We start from the raw sequence: 21,426 nt of genomic DNA, 5'->3' as shown, positions 1-21,426 counted from the left end.
ATGAACATTGAAGACAGAATTGGGCCTGATTGCAATGCCCCTGCAGTTGAATAGTCTGCCAACACAATGTATAATATCACCCTTGGAGATTTGATATAACAGAGGAAATAGAACATAAGAAAGAGAAGCAGGAATAGGCTAAATGGCCCTGCACGCCTGCTCCGCCATTTAATAAGATCATTGGCCTCAACTCCACTTATCTTGCCTGATCCCCATAATCCCTATAGTTCACGAATCTGTTCATCTTAATTCTTGGGATTCATTCTTAGCCAATATTTGAGGGAGAAAGACTTGGATTTAAATAGCGCTTTTCACGACCACCGGACGTCCCACCCAAAAGTGCTTTATAGCCAATGAAGTGCAGCCACTGTTGTATTGTGGGAAACGCGGCAGCTCGATTTGCGCACAGCAAGCTCCCACAGACAGCAATGAGATAATGACCCGGATCATCTGTTTTTTTGGTTGTTGTGTTGATTAAGGGATAAATATTGGCTGATTTCTGGGCCGGGCCGCTGCGCGCTGCTCCTTCCAATGGCCCCGGCCTGCTGATGGTCTGGAAATCGGCAAGACCCAGCGTGGAAGACCATCAGCGGGCCGGGGCCATTGGAGGGAGCAGCGTGCGGTGGGTATACCACTGCAGGGAGCAGCGCGTGCTGCTGCAGGAGGGCAACTGCCACGAAGCCAGGCCGCTGGTCGCAGTGCGGGCAGGCACAGCAGGAGGGGCGAAGGAGCGGCGAGCGTCCGTAGAGGGAAGTGACCGGGGCCCAGGAGAGGCGAGAGTTCGGGGCCCAGAAGAGCTGAGGGCCCAGGGGCAGCACGGGCCCAGCCCACACTGTGCGATATGCCTGTGCACTGGGTCCGTGCAGCAGAGCTGGTCTCCAGTCGTCCTGGTTAACCCTTGCCACTGGACCAAGACCTCGCTCTGTCAAGCCCGTGTGGTGGCTGGTGTGCAACGGCCACCCCACGTTAAAAGAATCCACCCACAGCCATCTTCCACCCTTCTGGATGTAGTTTGGGACCCGGAATATTAGGTCCTTCATTGAAACACCTGTGAACTCTTCCCTTTTTGGCGTGGGAGCAAGTCATCCTCGCTTCGAGGGACTGCCTATGATGGTGAAATATTGGCCCCAGGACACCGGGGAGAACTCCCCTGCTTCTTCAAAATAGTGCCGATGAGAAGGTTGTGGTGAGCCGCCTTCTTGAACCGCTGCAGTCCATAGAAACATAGAAAATAGGTGCAGGAGCAGGCCATTCGGCCCTTCGAGCCTGCACCACCATTCAATAAGATCATGGCTGATCATGCAACTTCAGTACCCCATTCCTGCTTTCTCTCCATACCCCTTGATCCCTTTAGACGTGAGGGCCACATCTAACTCCTTCTTGAATATATTTAGTGAACTGGCCTCAACAACTTGAAGCTACTGAAAATGCCCCATTGAACTACAAATGCCCCATTGAACTACAAATTCCCCATTGAACTACAAATCGTCCATTGAACTACAACTCCCAGAACGCCTTGCGGCCAGCGGCCCGACCGCGAGGGTTGCCGGGAAACACGCCTCTCCACCCTCCCCCCCCCCCCCCATCTCAATCAACGGTCGGCGCACGAGGCCGGCTGCGGCTGCCACCCCACGTGACCGGAGCTGTAGACCCGTCTCCCCTTCCGGGGCGGGGGGAAGAGAGAGAGAGTGCGAGCAATCTGATTGGTCAAAGTGCCGGTGGTGGAGGAGCCGATTGGCTGAGGGCGGCTGTCCATTACGCGGTGAGCCCCCCCCCTCCCCACGTGGGACGGGATAAAGAGAGGGTGAGCGGTGAGGGTCCGCCTCCTAGGGGCGCTGATTGGCGGAAGGCGAGAGGCGGCCGCGAAGTTGATTGGCCGTGGGTGCGCGGCGCGGCGGGCGATTGGCTAAGGGCGGCTGTCCCTCAAGCCGCGGGGAGCGGGGGTTTGCAGAAGCTTCCAGCAAAGAAGAAAAAGAGGGCGACGATGCTGGGGCGGCAAGTGCTGGTGCTGAGTGAGTTGTTGGGGGGGCGGCTGGAGATTAATCGAGCGGCGGGGCTTCGGGGCCTTGATATTGTCGATGCTAACCCGCGCTGTGTGTTGTGTCTCCGCAGGTCAGAACGTCAAGCGGGAGTCCGGCCGCAAGGTGCAGCAGGGCAACATCAGCGCGGCCAAGGTGCGGCCCCCAGCCCGGCCCCGGAGTCAGGCCAGCCCCAGGCCCCAGGCCCCGAGCCCCGAGTCAGGCCCCAGGCACCAAGTCAGGCCTCAGCCCCAGGCCCCGAGTCAGGCCCCAGCCCCTAAGTCAGGCCTTCGCCCCAGGCCCCAGGCCCCAGCCCCTAAGTCAGGCCTCAGCTCCACAGCCTCAGGGCCCGTCTCTCTTCCCCTCCCCCCCCCTTCCCCCATCGTCTCTAAGGGGTGGGGCCCCCGGGAGCAGGGAGGGGCCTGGTTATTGTGGGGTTCAATGGGCCTCGGTGCCATTTTGGGGTTCAATGGGCCTCGGTGCCATTTTGGGGGAGAATGGGCCTCAGTGCCATTTTGGGGTTCAATGGGCCTCAGTGCCATTTTGGGGGAGAATGGGCCTCGGTACCATTTTTGGGGGAGAATGGGCCTCGGTGCCATTTTTGGGGGAGAATGGGCCTCGGTGCCATTTTTGGGGGAGAATGGGCCTCGGTGCCATTTTGGGGGAGAATGGGTCTCAGTGCCATTTTGGGGTTCAATGGGCCTCGGTGCCATTTTGGGGGAGAATGGGCCTCAGTGCCATTTTGGGGTTCAATGGGCCTCGGTGCCATTTTGGGGGAGAATGGGCCTCAGTGCCATTTTGGGGTTCAATGGGCCTCGGTGCCATTTTGGGGTTCAATGGGCCTCGGTGCCATTTTGGGGTTCAATGGGCCTCGGTGCCATTTTGGGGGAGCATGGGCCTCGGTACCATTTTGGGGTTCAATGGGCCTCGGTACCATTTTGGGATTCAATGGGCCTCGGTACCATTTTGGGGTTCAATGGGCCTCAGTGCCATTTTGGGGGAGAATGGGCCTCAGTGCCATTTTGGGGTTCAATGGGCCTCGGTGCCATTTTGGGGGAGAATGGGCCTTGGTGCCATTTTGGGGAAGAATGGGCCTCGGTGCCATTTTGGGGTTCAATGGGCCTCAGTGCCATTTTGGGGTTCAATGGGCCTCAGTGCCATTTTGGGGTAGAATGGGCCTCGGTACCATTTTGGGGGTAGAATGGACTTCTGCCATTTTGGGATAGAATGGGGGTTGGTGCCATTTTGGGATAGAATGGGGGTTGGTGCCATTTTGGGATAGAATGGGGATCAGCACCATGTTGGGAATGCATATCAAGTAAGGACATGCATGGCTGGTCTTGGATGTAATCACCCCTCCGCCCACCATCTGCGCCTGCAGTGCTCACCCACGAGGCTGACATGTGAATAATGGCCACCTAGGAAAAGGACCAACTAGTGGGCATGGCACTATACCCCCAGCAGAGAATAAAACAGCTACAAAAATATGTCCCGATTTGCAGTTACCCATATTCAGCGGCGCCTGATCCCTTCTGTGTTTCACTTTTTCAGACGATCGCAGACGTTATTCGAACATGCCTGGGACCAAGAGCTATGATGAAGGTACAGGAAGTATTGAAGTTGTATTGGATGTGTTGCAGCAACTAGTGACACTAGAAAGAAAGACTTGCATTTATATAGCACCTTTCACGCCCACTGGATGTCGCAAAGCGCTTTACAGCCAATGAAGTACTTTTGGAGTGTGGTCACTGTTGTAATGTGGGGAAACGCGGCAGCTCAATTTGCGCACAGCAAGCTCCCACACACACCAATGGGATAATGAACAGATAATCTGTTTTAGTGATGTTGATTGAGGGATAAATATTGTTCCTATGACACCAGGGAGAACTCATGACAATGAGCACTTCATTGACTTGCCCTGATATCTTATTCCATTAATCTTGGGTGAGTAAGTGCAGCCCAAATTTCTCTTACTCGTAACTCCTTTTAAACTAATGGGGAGTTCTCCTCGGTGTTATAGGAACAATATTTCTCCCTCAATCAAATTATCTGGTCGTTATCACATTGCTGTTTGTGGGAGCTATCTGTGCACAAGTTGGCTGCCGCGTTTCCCACATTACAACAGTGATGACACTTAAAGTATTTCATTGTCTGTAAAGCGCTTTTGAGGCGTCCGCTTGTCATGAAAAACGCTATATGAATGCAAGTCTTTTTCTTTTAAAAGGGTTAGCAAAGTCAGTTTGAAGTGATTTCCAATTTAATTTATGCATTGCAGTCTTTATTCTTGTCCTTGTTTACAAATCTCTCCATGGCCTCCCCCCCGATCTCTGTAACCTCCAGCTCCACAACCCCATGCGATGTCTGCGCTCCTCAAATTCTGCCCCCCTGAGCATCCCTGATTATAATCGCTCCACCATCGGTTGCCGTGCCTTCAGCTGCCTGGGCCACATGCTCTGGAACTCCTTGTCTAAACCTCTCCGCCTCTCTCTCCTCCTTCAAGACGCTCCTTAAAACCGACCTCTTTGACCCCGCTTTTGGTCACCTGTGCTAATTTCTCCTTGTGCGGCAAATGTATTTGTTTTGTCATAAAACTCCTGTGAAGCGCCTTAGGATGTTTTACTATGTTTAGTCGCTATATAAATACAGGTTGTTTATATCTGCTCTGTAATTGGGCTTGATATTGTGGAAATTCACTTGTGCACTGTACTCTGCTAAGGTTACAAATTCCCCCTCCCGTCTACAAACTGGTCCAATTGTATCATGTGGCGAGACCCTGCGCAGTCCAGATAAGGAAGGTCCCAGGTTTAGGCCCTGGTCTGTGCAGAGTCACCCACTAGAACAGCAGTGGGGCTGCACAGCTGCCCTGACTCAGATCCGGTAACTCGGCCCAGACCCGAGCTATTCTCGGCCTCCTCCCGAGCCCTGGTGAGGACTAGATTGGGCTCTGCTTTCGGGACCTCCGTTCTCGAGCAACTCCTTTTTGGAGTCCCGTGTGATGGCATTAAGAGCTGCTGCGCTCGAACTCATGCCCTGGCACGAGTTTCTTCCTTTGGAGGGGGGGTCATTAAATTGGAGGAGGCACCGTTGCAGGTGATGGCAGGAGTTGAGTGCACTGTACAGCGTTGATGTGTGATTTCCTGCCCTGCAGATGTTGCTGGATCCCATGGGTGGCATCGTAATGACCAACGACGGCAATGCCATTCTGCGTGAGGTAAGTGGAATCGGTAACAGGACGTCAATTAGTCTCCTTGGAGACATCAAATATCGACACACTTGTTGTTTGAAATATTAAACACCAGCCTAGCTGAAGGGTTGCTAACACCGGCAGAAACAAACAGCAACTAACAGAATGAACACGATTCAGTCGGGATGTGAATAACAGCAGAATCCAACCCCTGCAGTCACTTGTGAACTCGCTGGTGTTTTAGCAGGTGGGATGACCGAGTGAATCCCTTCCCACACTCGGAGCAGGTGAACGGTCTCTCCCCAGTGTGAACTCCCTGGTGTCTCAGCAGGTTTTTGGTGTGGGAGTGGGTCAGCCTCGATACGAGGGACTGCCTAATACTATATTACTAAGTGGAATCTGTCCGTGCTCGCCCTGGATTCCGATGGGCAGCTGCTCACTCGATCCCCTACACACACACACAGCATTATTCATTGTCCCGTTTATGGTCACGCAGATCCAAGGACGCTGCCTTCCGTTGTTGAAATGGGCTTTTGGGCAGGTTTGCTCAGTAGCTCCCTCACATGGACGGTCTGGCAGCAGCAGGGGCCTGTCCATTGAGTTTGAATCTGCAGCAGTGCACGGCAGGCAATGTAACTGGAGTGGGCCCACACCACTAGTGCAGCCTGTCTGACAACTGGTGGGGCATTGGTGCTTGTCTGTGCTTCCCTGGAGTACTGTGTGCCGTTTTGGTCTCCTTACCTAAGAAAGGATATACTTGCCATAGAGGGAGTGCAGCGAAGGTTCACCAGACTGATTCCTGGGATGGCAGGACTGTCGTATGAGGAGAGATTGGGTCGACTGGGCCTGTATTCACTGGAGTTTAGAAGAATGACAGGGGATCTCATTGAAAGGTATAAAATTCTGACGGGGTTGGACAGACTGGATGCGGGGAGGATGTTTCCCCCGGGGCTGGGAAGTCTAGAACGAGGGATCACAGTCTCAGGATACGGGGTAGGAAATTTCGGACCGAGATGAGGAGAAATGTTTTCACTCCGAGGGAGGTGAACCTGTGGAATTCTCTACCACAGAAGGCTGTGGAGGCCAAGTCACTGAATATATTTAAGAGGGAGACAGATAGATTTCTAGACACAAAAGGCATCAAGGGGTATGGGGAGAGAGCGGGAATATGGTGTTGAGATAGAGAATCAGCCATGATCATATTGAATGGTGGTGCAGGCTCGAGGGGTCGAATGGCCTACTCCTGCTCCTAGTTTCTATGTTTCTTCACAGCCCTGAACTGCTCCACTGCAACTCCTGTCATGGGTTGCTAGCCTGGGAATTACCTGGCAGGAGAGGGCAAATTTAATGCACTTGATTCTAGAATTTAAAAAAAAAAAAAAAAAAATTTTGTGTGTGTGTGTGTGTGTTATATATATATTTGGTTTACCCGTACAAACTTTATACACTTCAATGTGGCAGTGCTAGGGAGTCAAACACTTCCCTCATTTGGACATCCTCTCCCGGGTCAAGTGTCGCAGAGTTGAGCTTTTCCCTACTCCGCCCTGACCGCGCGCCTTCGATCCCAATTCTGCAAAACACTCTCTCCGCACTGAACAACTCTATCTTTCCACTTCCCACAGCAGCCACGCGGCGGCTGAATTGGGGCCAGTTTCGTGCTGGCGAGAGCCAGAAACTGGGTGGCGGATCCCCAAGCTTAAGGCTGTTGCAGGCATCAATTCCATCAGTCTGACCTGGGTTTAACCGGTGTCCGAGGGGTAAACGGGCTGGACTCCCTGACCGATCGCACCCCTGACTTGTTAGTAATCCTGACCGACTTCGCAGTCGCTCCGTCCGCATACTAATTACGGCCGATGATTCTGCCCCCCCACCACTCACGGATTCCGTTGACTGTCTCAGATCCAGGTGCAGCACCCGGCAGCCAAGTCCATGATTGAGATCAGCCGTACCCAGGACGAAGAAGTTGGAGACGGGACCACCTCCGTCATCATTCTCGGTATGTAAGATTGCAGTTGATTGCTCTGCCCTGGGGGGTGCGCCAGCCCCCTTTGAGATTGCTCCCCACCGCTGGTGACATTGAAATTCCGAGTGTGTGCTCATAGGTGCTGGTGCGTTACAAACCTGTGCCCCAAAAACGCCTGAATCCCATGTGTGGAAAGAGCCAGTAAGGATCAGAATAGCGGAGTCTCAGATCCGTGGTGCATTCTGTGATCTCAGCGCAGTTCGCACGCCCGGCCCTCCCTTGCTGTCTCCGACCAGGGACCCGGGGGGACAAGCCAGCCAGTCGCTATCTGACTTTCGCTATAAATTGCAGGGTCAGACTTGCAGTGCTCTCCCGTGGTGAAATAGTCTGCTCCTACTCGCTGTCCGGGTGGGGAATGGGTGCGATTGTTGTGCACAGTGACAATTCTATGCATTTTACATTCTGGTGGTGGGAGGGGTCTGTCAGTTATATCCCTGGTGAGTGTCCCCTCCAAGCTTGTAGCTAGAGGTCCGATCAGGGTGCCTGAACCCTCGTGCTTCATGATATTTGAACATACCCCATCCACCCCTCTTGTCGAAAGCTCGACTCTCAATTAGTCTGAAACAATCGGCTCCGGTAGATGTTATGTTTTACTTGCAGCAAGGGAGAGTCCCACTCAGTCAAAGGCTAAGCAGAGACTCTCACTGTGGTACAGATTCACAATATATTTATACAGTAGAACAAACAAGTTATGGTTCCATCCTGTGTGTATTGGTTCTGCCTTTCCAATCAGTTAATTATTACCACATCCTTGTCTGAGTTTTTACATATCTTTGCAACCTTTATCTAACCCTTCTAAGGTCTGGCATAGCAACAGACTATTGATAATACAGGGGAGCACAATGGGTGGTACTTGTCTCAACAGGACAGTCTTTCTGTTATCTGGTAGCTATGCCTCTGGCCGGGTGGGTTTGTTCAAGGTTCCCTCACCCATACAGACGGCTCCTGCTTTTCTGAATTAATCAGCTATCAGCAGTTTCAGTCAAGGTTCGCATGTTTATGCAGAAACAGACTGTTTGCTGCAGAAGGTTCTGGGAGGATCGGGACTCCATTTTGTTTCATTGCAAAAGGATACATGTAACAGTGTATGCAACTTTAAAAGTACATTTCCACACTCTCGATAAAATATAATGCCTAGCTGTACAGCATTTTGGGAAATTCTATCTTTATTTGCTTGGCTGCATTGCTAAAGGTTTAGCCATTGCTAAATTTAACTCTCGGTGTGTGTCTCGACTGCTAAACCTCTCCCTGCAGTTGTAATCTGGTGTCCGGTGCGGCATTCTGATGGTTGGTGCAGCTTTAGTGCTGACTGATCGAGAGCAGAAAGCTGGAAATAGACCACCTGGTCTAGCCCCGTCCATTAGACCGTGCAACCCATCATGCCCCACTCGTAATGCAAACTGCACGAGGGATAGTTGGTGTCAGTGGGACATTACGTCAACTTTAAACCTCGTTTATTTGCACGTCAGTGGAAGAGGGGGTGCTTGTGTAATTTCTTCAGCTAACTCGCTTTCTTTTAGCTGGAGAGATGCTGTCTGTAGCAGAGCAGTACCTCGAGCAACAGATGCACCCGTCCATCATCATTGGCGCTTACCACCAGGCACTCGACGACATGATTGCCACCCTCAAGGAGATCAGGTACGCAGCCTCTGGTTCTTCTCCACGCACCTGGTGTCGACATGAGACCGAACTAGCGACTATAATCAAAGAAAGAACTTGCATTTATATAGCGCCTTCACGGCCCCGGGACATCACCAAGCAGTTTACAGCCAATGAAGTACTTTTTCAAGTGTAGTCACGATTGTAATGTGGGAAACACCGCCGCCAATTGACGTGCAAATTCTGACATAGCGGTGAGATAAGTGCCCAGATCACCTTTTAGTGATGTTGGCTGAAGCTCAGATATTGGCCCCATGGGGCACTGGGTAAATTCCTCTGCTCCTCTTCAAATAATGCCATGGGATCTACCTAAAACAAGGCCCCGCCTTCCTATTCACATCTCATCCAAAAGATGGCACCTCCAACAATGCAGTGCTCCCTCAGTGCTGCACTTCATGCAATATGCTGGGTTGCCTTGTTCCAGAACACACATACGTTCTGGAACTTTAAATCTTTTGACACTCGTGGTGCACATGTCCTTAATGAAAAGTGTTTTCCGCCTGATGATGAGGCTAACCTGGTTATCTGTGGCTCAGTGGGTAACACCTTCGCCTGAGTGAGAAGGTTTGGGGTCAGGTACCACTCCCCACACTGCAGCACAAAAATCCAGACTGACACTGCACCTGCAGTACTGAGGGAGCGCCGCACTGTCGGAGGGGCAGTACTGAGGGAGCGCCGCACTGTCGGAGGGGCAGTACTGAGGGAGCGCCTCACTGTCGGAGGGGCAGTACTGAGGGAGCGCCGCACTGTCGGAGGGGCAGTACTGAGGGAGCGCCGCACTGTCGGAGGGGCGGTACTGAGGGAGCGCCGCACTGTCGGAGGGGCGGTACTGAGGGAGCGCCGCACTGTCGGAGGGGCGGTACTGAGGGAGCGCCGCACTGTCGGAGGGGCAGTACTGAGGGAGCACCGCACTGTCGGAAGTGCCGTCTTTCAGATAAGACGTTAAACCGAGTCCCCGTCTGCCCCCTCGGGTTGATGTTAGAAGATCCCACGGTCACTATTGGAAGAAGAGCAGGGAGAGTTCTCCCCGGTGTCCTGGGCCAATATTTATCCCTCAATCAACATAACCAGAACCGATAATGTGGCTCATTATCACGTTGCGCTGTGTGGGAGCTTGCTGTGCGCCACGTTTCCCACATTACAACAGTGACCACACTTTGTTAAAAAAGTACTTCATTGGCTTCATTCACTTTGGGATGCCCGGTGGTTGTGAAAGGTACTGTAGAACATTTTGTATTCTGCAATCCTGTTTTTATTCTGTGACGTTCGCCAAGTGCCAGAGAATGCGTTGCCCGCAAGGCTGACGTGTTGTTGCCCCCTTTCTCTGCAGTACTCCCGTTGATGTCAACGACCGTGAAATGATGCTGAAGATGATCAAGAGCGCCATCAACACCAAGGTGAACAACCTGCAGGTCGACCTGGCCTGCAACATCGCGCTCGATGCTGTCAGGACTGTGGAATTCGAAGAAAACGGCCGCAGGGAGATTGACATCAAGAAGTACGCCAAGGTGGAGAAGGCAAGTGACGAGGGGGCCTCCGGGGCGGCCGGACAATCTGCCGTTCGGAGTTTCTTCTGCCCCCCCCACCCCCGCACAAATCTCCTCCCAATGTCCAAGGCAACACCAGCCGAGCAGCTGTGCAGGATCGAGGTGCAGGCTCCTCGATTTTAGTAAAAGGGGGGCTCTGCTTGACTCCACCTCCACATGTACCTAAACAACTTGTCTTTATATAGCGCCTTTAATGCCCCAAGGAACTTCACAGGATTATTATAAGACAAAATTTGACACCAAGCCACATAAGTAGAAATTAAGGCAGGTCAAAGAGGTCGGTTTTTAGGAGCATCTTGAAGGAGGAGAGAGGTTTAGGGAGGGAGTTCCAGAGCTTGGGGCCCAGGCAGCTGAAGGCACGGCCGGCAATGGTGGAGCGATTATAATCAGAGATGCTCAAGAGTGCAGACATCTCTGGAGGAGGTTAGAGATAGGGAGGGGTGTAGGTGCTGGAGGGGGTTACAGAGATGGGGAGGGGTGTAGGGGCTGAAGGAGGTTAGAGATAGGGAGGGGTGTAGGGGCTGGAGGAGGTTAGAGATAGGGAGGGGTGTAGGGGCTGGAGGAGGTTACAGAGATAGGGAGGGATGCAGGGGCTGGAGGAGGTTACAGAGATAGGGAGGGCTGGAGGGGGTTACAGAGATAGGGAGGGGTGTAGGGGCTGGAGGAGGTTACAGAGATAGGGAGGGGTGTAGGGGCTGGAGGAGGTTAGAGATAGGGAGGGGTGTAGGGGCTGGAGGTGGTTAGAGATAGGGAGGGATGCAGGGGCTGGAGGAGGTTACAGAGATGGGGAGGGATGCAGGGGCTGGAGGAGGTTACAGAGATAGGGAGGGCTGGAGGGGGTTACAGAGATGGGGAGGGGTGTAGGGGCTGGAGGAGGTTACAGAGATAGGGAGGGGGCGAGGTCCATGGAGGGGTTTGAAAACAAGGATGAGAATTTTGAAATTGACGCGTTGCTTAACTGGGAGCCAATGTAAGTCAGCTACCCTTTGGGTGTTCATGTGTGAATCGGGACTGGGAATGGCAGCGGACTATTCAACAGTTGGAGGAAGCGAGGGGGGGCGGCAGGGGGAGGAGAGTGATCCGATTGCTAAGTCCCAGCTACTCGTGCACTTTCTGGTCGTGGTGGAGGCACCACAATCAGGAGCAGTCACCCTGGCTGGAAGTCTTTTTCACCTCCGCTGCTGTGGCTGCGATTGGATCTGGGGAGCGCCTGGTCTGAAAGCCACACTGCAGTGATTGTGTCTGGGTTTTCTCCTCCTTTGGGCTGGAGGTACGAGATCTGGTTTCGGCATCAGTCTGGCAGATACCAAATTGCTCTGCACCGATTGTAAATTGAAGTCGAGTCTTCCTGGTCTTTATGGCTCAGCTGTGTAATGAGGTGGTGAAGAGTCCTTACATTGGGGATCGTTAAATTAGGTTGCTATTTTGATCTGTGATATTTTGAGCAAAGCACAATCTTGTTAACAGCTCTGAAAATTCGCTGGCGTTTATTGCGTGGATCGCGATTCCCGAGCGGTGAGTGAGTGCACGCGGGTCGTCGGGATATTGTTTGCGCTGTTTGGCCTAATCCCCCTTTCTCTCCGCGTCGACAGATTCCCGGCGGTTTCATTCACGACTCGTGCGTGCTGCGCGGGGTGATGCTTAACAAGGATGTCACCCACCCGCGCATGCGCAGGCAAGTCAAGAACCCCCGCATCATGTTGCTGGACTGCTCGTTGGAGTACAAGAAAGGGGAGAGCCAGGTACGTGGCTTTGCATCTTCATCTGCCCCGGCTTGACGTTTCACTGCCCTGTATGTAGGGGGAAGGGAGAGAATGTATTTCGCAGTGAGTATTGGCACCACTGATGGAGCCGGGGCAGGAAATACCGCGTTGCAGCAAACCGAACTCCTACTGCAGCCAAGTCTCTCGGTAAAAGCTGGCTTATTTCTCCCGCACAGTGCAGTGAGTGGAGGGTAAGTTCTGTAATACATTTTATGTGCGTCAAGTCAACCCCAATCACTACTTCAGGCATGCTTGACGGGGGAAATTACCCAGTCATCTCAGCCCGGCCGGGGATTGTGGGCCACTCTCCGCACATAGAAAATAGGAGCAGGAGTCGGCCATTCAGCCCTTCGAGCCTGCACCGCCATTCAATATGATCATGGCTGATTCTCTATCTCAACACCATATTCCTGCTTTCCCCCCATACCCCTTGATGCCTTTTGTGTCTAGAAATCTATCTATCTCCCTCTTAAATATATTCAGTGACTTGGCCTCCACAGCCTTCTGTGGTAGAGAATTCCACAGGTTCACCTCCCTCGGAGTGAAAACATTTCTCCTCATCTCGGTCCTAAATCGAAACATAGAAAATAGGTGCAGGAGTAGGCCATTCGACCCTTTGAGCCTGCACCGCCATTCAATATGATCATGGCTGATCATTCTCTCAGTACCCCTTTCCTGCTTTCTCTCCATACCCCTTGATCCCTTTAGCCGTAAGGGCCACATCTAACTCCCTCTTGAATATATCCAATGAACTGGCCTCAACAACTCTCTGCAGTAGGGAATTCCACAGGTTCACAATTCTCTGGGTGAAGAAGTTTCTCCTCATCTCGGTCCTAAGTGGCTTACCCCTTATCCTAAGACTATGTCCCCTGGTTCTAGACTTCCCCAACATCGGGAACATTCTTCCTGCATCTAACCTGTCCAGTCCCGTCAGAATTTTATATGTTTCTATGAGATCCCCTCTCATTCTTCTAAACGCCAGTGAATGCAGGCCTAGTCGATCCAGTCTCTTCATATGTCAGTCCTGCCATCCCGGGAATCAGTCTGGTGAACCTTCGCTGCACTCCCTCAATAGCAAGAACATCCTTCCTCAGATTAGGAGACCAAAACTGAATATTCCAGGTGAGGCCTCACCAAGGCCCTGTACAACTGCAGTAAGACCTCCCTGCTCCTATACTCAAATCCTCTCGCTATGAAGGCCAACATACCATTTACCGCCTTCACCGCCTGTTGTATCTGCATGCCAACTTTCAGTGACTGATGAACCATGACACCCAGGTCTCGTTGCACATCCCCTTTTCCTAATCTGTCACGATTCAGATAATCTGCCTTCGTGTTTTTGCCCCCAAAGTGCATAACCTCACATTTATCCACATTATACTGCATCTGCCATGCATTTGCCCACTCACCTAACCTGTCCAAGTCACCCTGCAGCCTCTTGGCGTCCTCCTCACGGCTCACACCGCCACCCAGCTTAGTGTCATCTGCAAACTTAGAGATATTACACTCCATTCCATCATCCAAATCATTAATGTATATTGTAAAGAGCTGGGGTCCCAGCACTGAACCCTGCGGCACCCCACTAGTCACTGCCTACCCCATATCCTGAGACTGTGATCCCTTGTTCTAAACTTCCCGGAAACCTCCTCCCCGCATCCAGTCTGTCCAACCCTGTCAGAATTTTATACGTTTCAATGAGATCCCCTGTCATTCTTCTAAACTCCAGTGAATACAGGCCCAGTCGACCCAATCTCTCCTCATACGACAGTCCTGCCATCCCAGGAATCAGTCTGGTGAACCTTCGCTGCACTCCCTCTATGGCAAGTATATCCCTGTTTAACTTTAGTGATCACTTGTTTCGATGATGTGTACTTCCTGTCCCGTGTTATCACCCGCCCCCCACGAGCGCTCTCTCTAGTACCTTACCCAAGTGCGATTCCTTTGTGCGTGAACCTAGACAGTGGGCGTTGGCTGTTCATTCACCTGAGACATCGCAGCCAGTCCTGATTCTGTGCATGAATAAAACTGGGTGTCCCTGAATAGTAATCGGGGAGCTCTGTCTAACATTTTATCCCCTAAACCTGCTGCAGTCGGGTAACTTGGAGATGAGTGGATGATGGTGTCATCTGATGTGTAGCTCGGTGTGTTGACTCTCAAAACTATTGGGGAAACCCTCACCTGTTATAAAACGCATATCTGCCAGTGACTCCGTGTGTCTCGTATTCTCGATATCCGAAAGCGCAAGTTGTTTGCGATTGTTGGTTGGTTACTGTTGCCGGCGCGCTGGGTAATGAGCCTGCGTTGTGTTACAGACTGACATCGAGATCACTCGTGAGGAGGACTTCACCCGCATCCTGCAGATGGAGGAGGATTACATTCAGCAAATCTGCGAGGACGTCATTCGCCTCAAGCCGGACGTCCTGTTCACCGAGAAGGGCATCTCCGGTACTGCGCACGCTCCCGAGAGTGCAACCTGTCGGGTTAAATAGATCGCGAGGTGGAGGCGCTCTGCAGAGTACCAGTCCCCAGCATCTTCGCCGAACAGCTTTGGCTCCTGTTCGGTTCCTATTCAGCCCCTCGAGCCTGTTCCGCCATCAGTGAGATTATGGCTGATCTGTGTCCCATATCCCTCGATACCTTTCAGTTAACAAATCTATCGATCTCCGATTTAAAATTAACAATTGATCCAGCATTTGTGGAAGAGAGTTCTAAACCTCTACCACCCTTTGTGTGTAGAAGTGTTTCCTAATTTCACTCCTGAAAGGCCTGGCTCTAATTTTTAGACTGTACCCCCTAGTCCCAGACTCTCCAACCAGCAGAAATAGCTTATCTCTCTACCCTATCGCTTCCCCTTAATATCTTTAATGGGCTGGCTGGCCCTAATGTCTGATCTGAAGGAAGATGTAATGTGGCACTCCCTCGGTGCTGCATTGGAATGTAACCTGCAGCCCTGGTGTGAGGACCAACCCCAACTGGCCCCGAGACACGAGTGCGACTAACTGAGCCAAGCTGAAGCTCCTCCCACGAGAGTTCCCTCTGTGTATCTCCTAAGCATTGAACATTAAAGCCCAGAGCCATTTCCACCCTTCCCTGCCATCCTTTCTGTCCGTCTCGTGCGTCTCTGGGCTGTGTCGGTGTTTTGGGGCCCAGTTTCGGGGTGGGCGGCTGCATCAGTCACTTCAAACTGGCCCACCTACCTGTCTCGTCACCGGTGAGTGAAGGGTTTTGGTGAGGTTGAGTTGGTCTCGTTGCAGAGGGCAGCAAGCAACGTCAAGATCTTTCACCCGGTTTTTAAGCACGGCTCCCGTTTCGATGCAGAGCTCTCGATTGCAGCACGAATTCAAATGAAAATGCTCCCAGATAGCCCAGCTCGTGAGACAATTTTACACCGACTGGAGCGCCTGCAATTGCCAGTGTCCCGAGTCTTGCCCACCTAAATGTAAAAGAATCGACCTGTAATCGACCATTTCTGAGCTGCCATCGTAACCAGGGCCAGTGTCTGCTCGCTAATGCTGGAGGATAGGAATCTGACGACTTACGGGCTCACTGTTTGAAATTATTAATCACCAGCTCAGTCTTTCGATAAGAAAACTCCTTCTGGGCTCCGGGGCAGGCTCGCTGGCGTGTATTTGCAGAATGGAATTATTTCCAGGCACGCCAACACAACTTGATATTTGTCGTCCTCTTCCCCCACAGACCTGGCCCTTCACTACCTCATGAAGGCGAATATTTCCGCCATCCGACGCATCCGCAAGAGTGACAGCAACCGAATTGCCAGGTACAGTGAGCGTGCTTCGACTGGGAGAAGGGGGTGGCATGCTCTCTCTAGAGAGATTTTACAGTAAATCGTGAGGTCTAGAGATTCTGGAGCTTGCCAGTCCTGTCTGGCAAAATGTGAGAATATTAATGTTTTGCACACCACTTGGCTCGGTAACCTCCGGCACCGAGTATATCGGGTGTAGCCATGTCTGCCTCAAATGTACATAGTTTGGGGTTTCCACCTCTGTAACATCGCCTGTCTCCACCCTTGCCTCAGCTCATCCGCTGCTGAAGCCCTCGTGTGTGCCTTAGTTACCTCCAGACTTGACTATTCCAACGCGCTCCTGGCTGACCTCCCACATTCTACCCGACGTAAAGTAGAGGTGATCCAAAACTCGACTGCCCCGTGTCCTAACTCTCTCTCTCTCTCGAGTCCTGCTCACCCATCACCCCCTGTGCTCGTTGCCCCCGTGTCCTAACGCGCACCGAGTCCCGCTCACCCATCACCCCCTGTGCTCGCTGACCTACATTGGCTCCCAGTTAAGTAACACCTCGATTTATTAAAAAAAAAAAATTCTCATCCTTGTTTATAAATCCCTCCATGGCCCTCACCCCCTCCTTATCTCTGTAACCTCCTCCAGCCCCACTATTCCCCCGAGATCTCTGCGCTCCTCTAATTCTGCCCTCCTGAGCATCCCCCGATTTCCATCGCTCCACCATCGGTGGCCGTGCCTTCAGCTGCCTGGGCCCCAAGCTCTGGAACTCCCTCCCTAAACCTCTCCGCCCCTCCTCCTTCAAGACGCTCCTTAAAACCGACCTTTGACCCAGATTTTGGTCACGCACTAATTTCTGCTTATGTGGCTCGGTGTCACATTTATTTTTGACTTGTAACGCTCCTGTGCAGCACCTTGGAATGTTTTACAATATTAAAGACACGATATAAATACAAGTTGTTTACCCAGCCTTCCCTTAAATACATCGATACTATTCGCCTCAACCCCTCCCTGTGGCAGCGAGTTCCACGTTCTCACTGCTCTCTGGGTAAAGAAGTTTCTCCTGAATTCCCCGTTGGGTTTATTAGTGACTGTCTGATATTGATGGCCCCTGGTTCTGGTCACGACATGTCCACCTACTGTGTGTTTCGGCAGGGCCTGTGGTGCTCGCATTGCCAGCCGGACAGACGAGCTGCGCGAGGAAGATATCGGCACCGGTGCAGGCATGTTCGAGATCAAGAAGATCGGCGACGAATATTTTACTTTTGTCACCGAATGCAAGGAGCCCAAAGCCTGCACCATTCTCCTCCGCGGGGCGAGCAAAGAGATACTGGCGGTAAGCAGGACCGCGACACGAGGCTCACCTCCCAGGGGTGTTGTAGATTCACGGGCTGAGACCGGCAGGATCGAAACAGGCTGGTTTCAGTGATTGGGCAGGTACAAGCGATTTAGGACAGCGGGGAGAGTTGTGAGGTTGTGGACTGACAACAGTTAGTGATTGAAGCAGAGATCATGTCCTTTTTTTTCAAATAGTTTAAGGTAGGTGGAGGACCATGTTCCCTTTAAGCTGCACAGATATTGAATGGGCCACACCCCCCCCCCCCCCCCCCCCAAAAAAAAACTGATGGAGCATTAGCGGTGTGGACATAAGGCCCCTCGAGCCTGCTCCGCCATTTAATACGATCATGGACTCTGATCCACTTCCCTTCCCGCTCCCCTTACTCCCGACATGAGGTTCGGGCTGGGCCGAAAGGCTTGTTTCCATGTAATACTTGCTGAGCTGTCAGATTTTGGGACTGTCTGGTTCGTGTTAAACACTCCCAATTGCCCCAGTTTTTTCACCATGTGCAAGTCCAAATATCCAAGAGTCCGGTGGTTCATCAGAAATCTACGTCTGTACTCCTTGCGCTGATCAGTCCTGGAAACCAGGCCAGTTGGGGGAGGGGAATGCAGAAGGGGCTGGAGTTGGAGGGGATTCAGAGATCTCAGCGGGCTGGAGGAGATAAGAGATAGGGAGGGGGTTACAGAGATAGGGAGGGGTGTAGGGGCTGGAGGAGGTTAGAGATAGGGAGGGGTGTAGGGGCTGGAGGAGATTAGAGATAGGGAGGGGTGTAGGGGCTGGAGGTTAGAGATAGGGAGGGGTGTAGGGGCTGGAGGTTACAGAGATAGGGAGGGGTGTAGGGGCTGGAGGTTACAGAGATAGGGAGGGGTGTAGGGGCTGGAGGTGGTTACAGAGATAGGGAGGGGTATTTATAATGAGATGTTGCCGGCCCGGGAGTCGGTGTGGATCAGCCGATCCTGTAGTTTGGTGCTGTTTGTAGTTCCAGCGTTTGGTTGTGTGTTTCAGGAGGTGGAGCGGAACCTGCAGGACGCCATGCAGGTGACTCGCAACGTGCTCCTGGACCCACGCCTGGTGCCTGGCGGTGGGGCGATTGAGATGGCCATCGCCCACGCCCTGACCGAGAAATCCAAGACCATGACCGGAGTGGAGCAGTGGCCCTACCGTGCGGTGGCGCACGCCCTGGAGGTGATCCCCAGGACGCTAATCCAGAACTGCGGGGCCAGCACCATCCGTTTGCTCACCTCCCTCAGGGTAAGACCTTCGCTTTTGACCGTGGGAGGCTGTGTGGCACCAGCCTTTGCGTCTCGGAAGGTTCGGTTACGGGTGTCGGCTGCGTGAGCTGATCTCCGCCACTGCCGCCCGCAGGCAGTGCTGTGGGCCTTGGGACCCCGAGGCATGGAGGCAACATCAGTGAGGGTGCCCACTGCTGGTTACTACCCATGGAAATTTGTCGCTCTCCCTGGCCAGTGTCCCATGCTGAACCAGACTGTTGGCAAACTCCGCGTCTTGTTTGACCCTTAAGTTGAGCTCTCGATCCCCGTCCTCCCCTTTGTCAAAGGCCATCTCCGCCCCTGCACAGCCCATCTGCTGCTGGAACCCCCCTATCGCTGCTTTTGTTCCCTCCTGCCCCACGGGGTTATTGGGAGCCAAATGGGAAGAATCCTGGCCCCGGTGACTAGTGGTGTTAATCTACCAGTGACCTGTACCGCAGACATGCCTGGCTCGGCTTCCGGGTTAGAGTTTGCTGTCAATTCCAGTTTTCTATCAACAGAAACGCCCTCTTGGTGCCAGTTCTACCCTAAAGACGCTTCCCTCGGTGTGTGTGTGTGCTGGAAAATAATTCTCTGCCCCGCTTTCCAAAACATTCATAATTGTAAACGGGTAACAGTGACTGCTGTTAACGGCCTCCCTGCAGTTTTGGAAATACTGGCACAATTATCGACACGAAGATATTTCCCAACTTTCCCATCCCTTCCTGCTGCCCGCACTGTACAGGAGCTGTACCCTTCTCATTTGACCGATGGCGCCAGAATGTCTACCTATTGTTCCGAGCCTGTTGTACCATCTAAACTGGCAAACGTGTCGTCTTCACAGGCAAAGCACACGCAGGAAGGCTGCCAGACCTGGGGAGTGAATGGGGAGACCGGAGCCTTGGCCGACATGAAGGAACTCGGGGTCTGGGAGCCCCTGGCTGTAAAGTCGCAGACGTTTAAAACGGCAGTGGAGGTGAGTGTCGCCAGAGAGCTGAGCTGGGGGTGGCTGGGCGGGAGAGGGTGTGATACCTGGAGTGAAACGGTGCAGGTTTGTTATCCAGTTACTGCAGCTTATTGACTGCGTTTTATCGCGCTCCATAAACTAAGAGCCAGTTTTAGCATTTATATTGTTCTAGCTGTGCATGTGAATATATCCGTACACCCCAGGAAGAATGTGTTATTGCGAACAGCACTTGTATCCCCGGTGGGACTGTAGATTTTGGTTGCAAGGATGTCCCGACTAGTGCCCGTGAAATGCAGACAGCCCCGTCCCATTTGTTTATTTCTCCCTCTGCTTTGTCCTGTTCGAATTTCATGGACCTGGAGGTTTGCAACAGGCTTTTCTTCGTGCTGTCACCTCGTTGCTGGTTGGGTAAATTGGAACACTGCGATCTGTTTGTATCGGCAGTTAGCGGTATAATTAACGGGATTAAACGGAGTCCACAGCTCCACACCGTGCCCCAAATGGTCCTCTGGCAGTTTGTCTGCTGTGCTGCAGGTCCTGCTCTCTTAGTGTCTTACCTCCTGCAAACCTTGAAGCCAAATGCTTTCAACTGAGGAGAGATTACTGTTCAGTAAAATCCGGGATAGTGGGTGCAGGTGAGGAATAAGTGACATGCCTGGATCACGACCAGCATTATCTGGGGGGTGGGCGGTGGAGATTGCTGTTCACGTGCACCCAGTTTTCATTCCGAGTAAAACCCGCGTCTCCCCCTCTGCCCCGTGCCCGTTTAAAACGGAGGGGCCTCCGCTCTGAGCATGCAGCCTTGCGGAGGCCCCTGTGTGTCCTTCTGCAGCTGTTGGTTAACCTGATGCAGCGTGAGCCGCTTGGATGGCGAGGCTCCGAGACTCTGTCCTCCAAACTGTGCAGCTCCTCATCTGGTCTCGGGTCAAGGCCGCATTAGAGGGTGCCACGCTTGGTCTCAGTGTCCTGGGGTGGGGGGGGGGGGCAGGTCAGTACAACTGGCCGCTCGCGGGTAACTCCACCCGAGCGGTGAGAGTGCCTGGTGAGGGCAGGATTGGGCCGAGACCAACCTGTTCTTAAACGGGCTGTGGGGGTTGTATCCCACCGCTATCGAATGATCCCGGGACAGGAGGCGCGGGGAGTCCCGAGAGCCGCGGACAAAGATCGTTTCCCTCACCCCCGTGCCTTGTTTTCCCTCTTCCCCCTGCAGACCGCCATCTTGCTGCTGCGCATTGATGATATCGTGTCCGGCCACAAAAGCAAGAAGGATGACAGCCACGGAGGCGAAGGTGACGCGTCGTACAACTAACCCGTGACACCGAGCACAGCACCGCCGCTCGCGACAGGACCCCCCCCCCAGTATTTATTGTTTAAAGATGGGGAACGGCCGCAAAAGTTTGACTGGGTCTGTAGAAGGTGGTGAGGGGGTGCAGATAAGATTAGTTACCTATTCGGATATTTCCATGGCTCAACTACCACCGACTGCAACTTCCATTCTTTTAGTTTTGAGTGTCGGCATTCAATAAAGATTACTCCAATTAGCCTTGCTTTCTGTTTCTTTTTAACGCCTGCCTGGATGAGTTGCAGCTCCAACAACACTCAAGAAGCTAGACACCATCATGGCTGGAGAGCTCGGACACATGTTATGCTCCTCCTGTACTATGTGGGAAATCTACGTGTGCGGGAAGTGTATCCGCCTCCAGCTCCTGACGGACCGCATTGCGGAATTGGAGCTGAGGGTGGATTCACTCTGGAGCATCCATGATGCTGAGAGTGACGTGAATAGCACGTTTAGTGAGTTGGTCTTACCGCAGGTAGAGAGTCCACAGCCAGATAGGGAATGGAAGACCAACAGGAAGAACAGTGCAAGGAAGGTAGTGCAGGGGTCCCCTGCGGTCATCCCCCTGCAAAACAGATACAC

At 52.7% G+C, this 21,426-nt stretch overlaps 1 protein-coding gene across 1 annotated transcript; it reads left to right on the top strand.

Moving 5' to 3' along the window:
- The first annotated feature begins 1,906 nt into the window (after positions 1–1,906).
- Positions 1,907–21,046, top strand: cct3 (chaperonin containing TCP1, subunit 3 (gamma)). The gene is made up of 14 exons (XM_070868575.1): positions 1,907–2,012; positions 2,113–2,174; positions 3,570–3,620; positions 5,167–5,229; positions 7,102–7,198; positions 8,746–8,863; positions 10,215–10,401; positions 12,024–12,173; positions 14,507–14,639; positions 15,891–15,972; positions 17,102–17,282; positions 18,294–18,539; positions 19,383–19,514; positions 20,716–21,046. Exons 1-14 carry the CDS (start codon positions 1,985–1,987, stop codon positions 20,812–20,814), a joined length of 1,629 nt encoding a protein of 542 aa, XP_070724676.1. The 5' UTR covers positions 1,907–1,984; the 3' UTR covers positions 20,815–21,046.
- The last annotated feature ends 380 nt before the right edge of the window (positions 21,047–21,426 follow it).

The sequence above is a fragment of the Pristiophorus japonicus genome, chromosome 30 (genome assembly GCF_044704955.1).
Source record: "Pristiophorus japonicus isolate sPriJap1 chromosome 30, sPriJap1.hap1, whole genome shotgun sequence".
NCBI classification, from domain to species: Eukaryota; Metazoa; Chordata; class Chondrichthyes; family Pristiophoridae; genus Pristiophorus; species Pristiophorus japonicus.
The sequence above is the reverse complement of the archived record's forward strand: the minus strand, read 5'-3'. Positions and strand labels throughout refer to the sequence as shown.